Source organism: Amblyomma maculatum, chromosome 1, assembly GCF_055883805.1.
Source record: "Amblyomma maculatum isolate TAMU_Amacu chromosome 1, ASM5588380v1, whole genome shotgun sequence".
Classification (NCBI taxonomy): Eukaryota; Metazoa; Arthropoda; class Arachnida; order Ixodida; family Ixodidae; genus Amblyomma; species Amblyomma maculatum.
Window position 1 is genome coordinate 62,509,953 of NC_139344.1, and position 10,092 is coordinate 62,520,044.

General features: G+C 43.2%; 1 protein-coding gene across 1 annotated transcript; it reads left to right on the forward strand.

Moving 5' to 3' along the window:
* The first annotated feature begins 522 nt into the window (after window positions 1–522).
* Vps39 (vacuolar protein sorting 39) lies at window positions 523–5,720 on the forward strand. The gene has a single exon (XM_084588230.1). It carries the CDS (start codon window positions 677–679, stop codon window positions 3,422–3,424), a length of 2,748 nt encoding a protein of 915 aa, XP_084444356.1. The 5' UTR covers window positions 523–676; the 3' UTR covers window positions 3,425–5,720.
* The last annotated feature ends 4,372 nt before the right edge of the window (window positions 5,721–10,092 follow it).

Sequence of the window (10,092 nt, forward strand, 5' to 3'; positions counted from 1 at the left end):
GTACCGCGGTGCGGACAAAAGTGAACGGAGCACGCAGTTTCCTTCTAAATTTTTTCATGCGTTGAATAATTCAAATTCGGAGTTGTGGTATGTGCGAACCAGTAGCAGACCCCAGTGCCCTTTCACTTGGACAAAAATTGTTTGCTTATCTGTATAGCAGAAGGCGTGATTTTTATTTGAACGGAAAAGCGTGCTCCGTTTACTTATGTCCGCACCTGTACGTACGGTTAGTACGGTATATACATGCCATACATGCTGCCAAGATGTTGCTAACAGCATTTCGCCCCTCTTAACTTCTCCAAGGAGCATATGTATTGTGTGTATCTTTTCGGTCTGGAAAGACAGAATTGAAAAAAAAAAAAAAATGGTTCGGTTTAAGTGGCTTGACCAACGTTGGCTGTGATAATACCAGTGGTCGTAGCAGCACAACCAAGGAAGTCCTAGTGTCCAACTACATCTACGTCCAGCATTAGCACAATTATGGATCATGCTGGCAACAAAACAAAAGACGTTTGTCTTCCGATCCAATTTAATCTGAAGCCAGGCGCAGCCGATAACAACTTCGTCATTTCTGTGCTGCATGTGTATCACGGCATCACGGGTGTGGGGGGCGTGCTAGGGGTAACTTTCATTTGTTGTGTTATGCTCGCTTGAGCTTGCAAGTTTAAATGCCACAATGTACGACGCCTACATTGCGATCCCAATACTCAAGAAGCTGCCATTGAAGATCGAGTCCGTAGCCGCGCACGACGACAAGCTGTATTTGGGCACGAAAGAAGGGCACCTGCTTGTTTACAGCGTTGTCGAGAAAGATAGCGCTGATGGTCCGAAGTTCACCGTCACTCTGAGCTGCTCCAACAAATCATTCGCCAAGAAACCGATCACACAACTGTGCGTCATACCCGAGCTCGGCTTGCTCATCAGCTTGTCTGACGGCTCTGTGAGTGTGCACAACCTCAGCCTTGAGCCCAACACGCCACCGATTGAGTGCCCAGCGTTGGTCAAGTGCAAGGGATGCACTTTGTTCGCTGTCAATGTGCAGCAAACGGCGACACTCACAGGCGAAGTGAAGATAACGCTCATGCTGTGCGCAGCCGTAAGGCGCAAGCTAGAGCTTTTCTACTGGAAAAATAACACTTTTTGTGAGCATCCGCAGGGTTTGTGTGTTCCTGACACGCCGCGATCCATAGTGTGGTGCGGCGATGAATCACTCCTCGTAGGATTTAGGTCTGAGTACTACATCCTTAATTTATCCGGTGAGACGAAGCAGCTTTTTCCCACTGGAAAGCAGCCGGAGCCGCTCTGCGTGAAGTTGCAAGAAAATAGTTTCGCCCTTGGCAGAGACGACATGACTATCTTTGTAAATCGCGATGGCCAGCCGACACACAAATATGCGGTCAACTGGTCAGAAGCGCCTATCTCTCTCTGCTATGACTACCCATACCTCATTAGCGCGCAGTCGTTCGGTGTCGAGGTGAGGACAGTGGAACCGCGTCTCCTAATTCAGAAGGTGAACCTTGTGAAACCGAGACTTATCGTGCCATGCAAGGAAGGCCAGCTCTTCGTAGTGGCGTCGGCTGGTGCTATCTGGTGTTTTGTGCGAACACGCGTTCAAGACCAAATTCCACAAGTGCTCAAGGACAAGTGCTTTGAACTTGCACTTAAGTTGGCTGACCTGTCAGACCAGAGTGATGAGGGAAGAAATGCCAGCAAGCGTCATATACAAAACCTGCATGCATTCGACCTTTTCTGCAAGAAAAAGTTTGAAGAGTCATTGAACATATTTATGGCACTCGAGACAGATCCATCGCATGTTATAGGTCTCTTCCCCGATCTGTTGCCTGAGGATTATCGCAACTCCATCTCCTATCCAGACCAGGCACCTGAACTCAGAGATGCTGACTTAGAGGCTGGCCTCTATGCACTTGTTGAGTACTTGGTAAATGTAAGGTGCAAGCTACTTTCAGACAACCAGCACGAACCGGCACTTACCGGCATAGTGCAAGGGAGCAAGACGGTGAAGAGCAAGAAGCAGCTGCTCCAAATCATCGACACCACTCTGCTCAAGTGCTACCTGGAGACCAATGTGGCTCTAGTGGCCTCGTTGCTACGCCTTCCAGACAACTTCTGCCATCTCGATGAGTGTGAACGTGCCCTCAAGAAGCACCAGAAACTTAGTGAGTTGATCATACTTTACCAGCAAAAAAACCAGCATGAAAAAGCTCTTGACCTTCTCATGAAGGAGGCACATAAAGCAGACTCTCCTCTTAAAGGTCACGAAAGGACTGTCGGCTACCTGCAGCACCTGGGCAGGAAGCACATAGAGCTCATACTGCGCTACTCATTGTGGGTACTTGAAGAGCATCCTGAGGAAGGCCTCAAGATATTTGTTGAAGACCAGCAAGAGAAGGAAGGTGAAGCCTTGCCCCGTGATGTAGTGCTCGATTTCCTCTCCAAAAAGGCCCCTCAGCTGGTTATACCTTACCTTGAGCATGTGATACACAAGTGGAAAGATCAAACTGAAATGTTCTGCAACACACTCATTCACAAGTACATTGAATCTGTGCGATCCTTGCTTGCTCAGAAGCATTCCCTTGTAGGTCCTGGTGAACCTGGTCCAGTGGGCAAGCTGCGCAAAGACCTAGTTCATTTCCTGGAGTTGTCTGACAGGTACACTGCTGAGAATTTCCCAACCCACTTGCTAAGTGATGGGCTCTTTGAAGAAGCTGCTGTAGTGATGGGCAAGCTTGGACGACACAGCGAGGCTCTTGAGGTCTACATCTATGTACTAAAGGACCCGCTCAAGGCAGAGCAGTATTGTGCATCACAGTATAGTCGTAATCCTGAGCGAAATAGAGACGTTTTTCTCATTCTGCTTCAGATGTACTTGCAACCTCCAGATGAGGGCTCAAGGGTTCTGGATTTGTGCAGGCGCACTGCAGCCAGCATTGCAGGGTTGCCACACCCACTAACAGTAATGGAAGGCTGCCGTGAACAAAATCTCAGAGGTGCCCTCAAAATCTTAATGGATCATGTCAAAGAGATTGATCCGCTACGTGCCCTTCAAATGTTGCCTGGCGATGTGCTAGTGTCGGATGTTCGAGATTTCTTGCGTGAGGTCTTGGACAAAGGCACTAAAGAGTTGCATGCTGCTGGTCTGCAGAGGTCACTGCTGTTTGCAGAGCACTTGCAGATGAAGGAGCGCTGTATATGTGTGAAGTCCCTGAAGATAACACTAACAGAGCTCGATGCATGCTGTGTGTGTCAGAAGAGAATAGGAAGGAGTGCCTTTGCAAGGTACCCAGATGGTGCAATAGTTCATTATTCGTGTCGAGAGGGATACGAGTTAAGGCTAGAGGATCTTGAGGCAGTGGCTCACTTATATTATGAAACCGTTGTTTGTAATAATAATCCAGATGTGTAGCTCGCAGCAGGGCCCTATGCAAACAAACTCTCTCTGGTTGTGCAGTGGGCTATGTGGTGCTTGTGCGGACTTGTAAGATGTGTGTAAAAGTACTAGAGTGAATGTTGTTCCTGTGATATTTTATGCCTTCCTGTAACCATATGCAAGAGTGCTGATTTGGGCCTTGCTATATTTTATGTGTGTGTGTGTGTGTGTAAGTGTTATATTCTGGGACTACAACATGCTAAGTGCAAAATTTTGTAAAGGGGTATTTTAGTTTGTGGCATAGTAAAAGCAGAGGTGTGCAGTTTTTAATAGATGCTTTTGTTCTTTGAGCAGCAGCCTGGCTGCTGCATATGTTGAGGATGATTGAGCCGACATGCACTTTAACAAAAAGGCAGTCGTTTGAACATGCAAGAAGTTGGCGAGATTTATTAGGGACAGCATTAAAAACAAGACTTCACGGCTAGTCTTTGATAAGTGCTCAGTGCAAAAATGCTTTTTACCAAGTATCCTATGACTTGTTTTGAAATCTGCATGTTGCAGAAAATATATATTGTTCTTCACAAGCTTGAAGGTATAGTGAGTTTAAATTCCTTGTGCAAGATCTGCTTCATGCCCACGCTAACAAACTATGCATCAAGCAGAGCTGTGCATGCCTTTCAGATGCTACATTATTTATGTACTCATTGTATGCCAAATGGCCACTTTAGTTTCCATTTGTCGTGAAACTTATACATTAATTTCTTGTCTCAAGCAAGCCATCAGAGTGTACTGCACTTGCACTTGTTGCAGAGAGAGACCCATTTATGGAGTGATGAGGGCTGTCATGTACGCGTGTGTGTGTAGACACGCGCACAAACATAGCCTTTTCATGTGTTCCGAGTTGAATCATCTCTCTAGAGGAGTGGAGAGAGACTTCCCTACTCTTAGCAAAGCAGCAGGCAGGCTTCCTCAAAGCATTCTTAATGCATGTGTTCTCTTAAAACACGTGCATTAAGAAGCATTGAGAGAGCGAGAACAAGCAGACGTTACATTAAATTGCTTACGAATTTGCGGTGATGCCAAAGGTTACTTGTACTTCCTTGTGCCCTTAGCATGCGTAAATAGTTTTCCTGAGAAGAGCATATGTCCCCAAGCTAATTTTATAACATTGATCCTTGATGCCATATTTCTACACAGTGAACTTTACATTTCCTTTTTTTGTAACAATTCTCTTTATGTATTATACCTTTTAAATTGGGTATTTATTTTTTTACTTCAAAACTTTATATAAATTAGAATCGCTGCTCAGTGCCAGTTAACTGGTATGCATCAGCATGGTTTAAAAGAGTGCAAACATCAAATTTTGTTTGTGTTCTTTCATTATAATGCGTAAGACATCAGTATACATTTATCACCGTATGGTGTTTGCGTGCAACCAGTAAATAATTAAGGAATTTCTTATGCAGTTTTGGTTGGAGTTTTACCAGTTGAATCGCTGTTATGACATCAAAATTCAGCATAAGCAGTGCGACGCATTAAAAAATTCCTATATTACTGCTGCTTGATTTGTGGCCATTCGAGGCCTTAAGCGTGTTAAATTGTAACGAAGCAGCAACTTGCAATTATATTTTTTGCCACACAAGATCTATACTAGACTTTGACATCACAGTCATTGTTCAGCTGTGAAACCAGAACTACGCAAGAGAAGAAATTCAGGAAATTATTTACAGACTATTTGTGGATATAATGTAATATTCCATGAAAATAATGTCATTTGCATCATCAAAACTGAAATGTGCAATGAAGAATTTGATGTCTGCACTTTGCTTTTGGATAATGTAAGCCATTAAACCATGCAAAGGTTGGATTGCATGATTCATTAATCTTTTGCTCTGCTGAGAGGGACAAACCTGTCCACTAAATTTTCCTGTATGCATAGAAATGAAACCCTCTGCTTGAGGGTGCATTTTTTCCTGGGGATCTGGCACCTATGCTAACAGGCACAAGCAGAGAGTGAATATTCAGCACAAGGATTTGGCTGCTATGTTCTGTGGTGATGAGTGTATGAATGTATGCTACAGCAGCTCCTTTTGAGTTTTTTGAAATCAACTTATGAACTTGCATAAGAAGAATGGGAGGTAGTCTTGATAATGCAGTAGATTTTTTCCTTGCTACTTAAGGACCTAGTAAACTGGTGTTCTTTAATTATTTAGGCTTCTTATGGTGGAACTGAGCTGGCCAAGTAGTAACAGCTTAGCTGTTACTACTTGGAGGCTTGGAGGTTGCCTTAGTGGGGATGTAATGACAGGAATAAATTTGAATGCTCTATTTAGGCTTGCCTCTGCTCTCTCAACCTATCAGTAACAGTTTGCAGTGCAAAGAAAACTGTCAAAAACCCAACCCTTAATGCTATCTTTCCCACATTATGCACCTGAGTGTTTTTAATAGCATAAAGGTACCATCATGCGCAATATGGTGCATGTTGCTTGCCCTTGCTTGCAACCAGTACATTAAAAAAAAACTTGACCAAGAAGCCACCTTGTGCAGGAATGGCTGCTGCACAGGAGAGCAGTGTTCGAAAAGGTGGCAAACCAGTGTCGAAGTAGCGACCCCGCAGGTGTGCTTTTTCAGCGGAGCATTGACAAGCGCAGCGATAAAAAAGAATTTACTTTTTACTGAAAAAAAATAGTTGATACATCTTTGAACCTTGTGCTGACTGCCAATGCTGTTTGCAAATTTGCCACAGGTCCAACAAATGCTTTATTGAAGAGACTAGCACAGTCTCATTCGTTGCTTTCACTGTATAAGCTTTTCCCCCTTTTTTTTTTTTTCTTGAGAACTGTAGCAGGGAGACAAAGGTAGAGTCAAGCAGTGCTACAACCACACATGAAACTATTGTAGCATGGTAAAGTTTTCATTATCAAATTATACTGGACGAGAAAGTATAAAAACTGCAGTGTAGCATAACATTTCTTTATCAGTGCAATGGACGCTCAAAGCCAATTTTGCTTGGAACTGTTCCTGCTGTGGACACAAGTGCCTTGAAACTTTTGGCAAAGGCAAAGCAGCTTTGCTCTGCTGGCAGGCATTGCTCGGCTCCACGAGGTGCTTTCCTTTTGCTTTTGGGCCTTACTCTTGTAAATACTTCACCTTAAGCCAGAAAGAGCTTTGTTCCCGCCTTGAAATTTTTTTGCAAAGCTAAATGTTAAGACTTAAGGTCAGTCACAGCTAGGCACTAGTAAATGATAGTGTGGCTTAGTGACGTTGTTTACCCCAAATATGTTAACCTTTTCACGACCTTGGAACTACCACTGCGGTAGTGCGGGGGAGGTTAATGTGCAACGCTTTCCTGTTCTATGCTCACAGTATACTGTTCAAAATGGCAGCACCCTTCAAACTGTCTTTAAAAGGTTTAATTTACTCCATGAACAGGAAAGGTTAGAAAAATTATTCCAGTGGTATGGTCAACCTGAAGCAAGAGTGCACATTTAATCCACATGCCATGGATAGCTGCATACTCCACGCACAAATGTTTTTGCTATAAAATAAAATTCAATTACCTAAGCGCAACCAAAAGAAGCTGCCTGTACTAACACTCTGCTAGCAGTAAAAGGCATAAAAACTGGAATGATAGGCTGACAGAATGCCAAAAAGCTTGAGCTATTTATGTCAGTGCACTTGAATGTAGCAATGGACAGCCTTCTATAAAGCATTCCACTGGACTGTACTGATGCGCATTGGATATGGTCTAATGACTCCAAAGCCGAAGCACTGCATGTGCTTTAGCCATTGTACTTTCATTCCCTGTAAGGCTTCGAATACTGTGTGGACTGTGTTTGAATGTTTCTTTTAGTCAACTTGCATGTGCCTGTTTTTGTAAACACTCTAATGTTCCTTGGACTGTTTGGAGCCAAAGATTGTGTAAATACAGCTGTAGTTCAGATGATTATTTAATGCAGGGTGTACCATCTCTCTCATGCAGTCTGAGAAAGTTTCGCTGGGTGTGCAAATGTTTATAAAACCTCACAAAATAAAACAAGAAAATGTTGTGGATTTCAAAAAGTTCACTGTGCAAGGATAAAAATGCATAACAAGTCTAATAAGTCTTAGACTTGTGATGCATTTTAAGACTAGTAAGACTTAGCTTGCTCAAGCTTTAGTAAGATTTTGTGAACTGTACAACAACGCACATATTCGCAACAATGCATGAATAGAGTTTACACGTGTGAATGTGTGTGCAGGTACCTTGACAACACAAAATAAAGTGAACAAGGGTTGTATAGGAGCCAGTCCACAATCCAATGTACCATGAAGGAGGCTTGGTCTTCATCCAGCTAATTCTCGCCGCACGTTACCACAAAACCTTGTAAAAACATGCCCTTTTCGTATGATTCTCTGCTCTATTCTCGTTAGTACATTACCTGTTAATGTGGTTTCTCAGCAAATACATGCATTGCTTTTAGCCAAATGCTGATCGTGTGTTTAGCAGCCATCTGAACGTGCATAAACAAACGAGTGGGCCTACCCTGGGATCACGCAGCACTAGCAGAAACTGAGTGGTAGCGAGTTGCTGAGGCAGCTTTTTCAGCATATGTGGGATGAGCATGCAAGACAAGATGCCAGCAACAACAAGCAAGATTTAACACCTATTCAAACCTTGAGCCAATAATTGCTAATGAGACTTTATAAGAAGTGCCAATAAATGCCTCTGCGGGTTCGTAGAGGCACCATGAAAAAAATTTCAAAGACCTATTCAGGAGCTCATCAGAACTTTGCAACACGTAAGCATCTGCCCAAATATATGGATTTTTATTTCACACAATGAAAAAAATTTGATCATCTGTCAAGATCGAGAGCACTTAAGCTGAATCCTCGTTCAATAGCTGCTTGACCATGGCTCAGCAGAACCAAAGATTTTAGTTTTCTGCAGCTCTAGTAAGGCTCACTTGTACAAAAAGAAACAACATCCAGCCTGGTATCTTTGTTAAAACAATGCAGCAGGTGTTGTTTCTGCAACAGTTCCATATTCTCAGACTAGCAAAGAAAGTTGGGCAAGTTAATACAGATTCATTGTAGACTACATGGACTGGACAGAAGAGGCAGAACAAGATGTGCTTTAGCAAGTACAATATCTCACTGTTGGCTAATTTATCTTCCTGCAGCACCGAGCACTTCAAGCAACTTGTTAAGGCCCGCTACTCATCTAGCGTGGAGCACATTTATGCATTGTTTTTGTATCTTTAACATGTTTTTTTTAAACCAGGCTCACCCACCGCACCAAGTAACACTTGCAATTCGCTTAGTGATTTTTGCTGTTCAGCGCCATGTAGTCATTTCAACTGCTGTTACCGGTCAACACACTTGCAAATTTACTTTCCAGGCACTCTTTCGGACTGCAGCATAATGGCATCAACATGCTGAGAACTACACTAAAGCTAAGCAAGCTGAAGGCTGCGTATAGAATCAAATGTCAATGCGTATGTAGTGCAACACAAACTAGCAGCAGCGAGCTCCAAGATAGTTGGAATAAGGACAGTCAAAAACAGCAAATGCTTCCAACATGGCTAGTCATTTGAGATGTGGCCACATTTACGAAAGTTGAACAAAAATTTTCAGCCAACAGGAAGAAATATAGGTGCCAAGAACAAATGTTTTCCCGTATTCACGGATTTTGCGAAATATTCTTGCTGCAAATCATGCATTTCATTTATGTGGTAGGATTTTTGAAGGACTTTCACAATTAAAAAAATATCTGCCAAGCACTTTCAACTGTCTTGAAAATGAGATTTTTAAATTCAAGGGTATTCAAAGACCTGTAGGCACCCTGGCCTTTGTGCTTCTATTATTAACTTTCTCTAAGAAATTGGTAGATTTGGATTGTATGTTTTCATGGATATGCTCCCTCCCCATGCCTTTTTTAAATAAACACATCAGTGTGGTTCTACTGTATTTACTCTACCTGCTCCAATTTCTCTCAATGCATTTTGCAATCTGCCCTGTACAGCAACAAGTCTGGGATAGGCACTCGCCTGGTCATGCAGTAGAGAAAGAAAATGTAAGGCCAGCTTTTGTAACAGCTAGAGTTTGGCCACCCACCCAGCAGCTCCGGTGCAGCTGTGTGTATGGCTGACAGGAAAACAAGCTGAGCAGATCTGTTCCTGCTCACATTTGTCTTTTCCCAAGGTGCAGAGAATGCAGTAGCACTCGGGCAGCCAATCTTGCAGACAGTGATGCATACATTTTTTTGAACTGCATGAAACAGGATTTCTATTGCACATTACTGTGCAAAGGCAGCAATAAACAATCTCCATAAGTAAATTCCGTATAAGAAGGTTTTTATGAAGTAGAATTCACGTGCAAATGTGACAGGATGAAATAACAGTAAAATTTAGATGAGTTGACACAGTGAGTGAGTAGTCTTTAATAATCAATGGAGCTGGCACGACGGCCTATTCAAGGGAGAGGGTTAGTAGGGTCAGGGAGGTCACATTTCGGCGTCAATGCCTGCCTCACGTGCAAACTTCCAGAGGAATAGCAGTGTGGGTCGGGCCCGAGCGTCATCGTTGCTCGGTGTTGTTCAATCACTGAATGTGGTGACATGGCCTGAAAGATGTGTTTTCCTGATGTCGTGGTAGCCAGGGCAGTCCCACAACACGTGCTGCACCGTTGGACGGTTGTCCATGCTGCATTTTCTACACATAGCT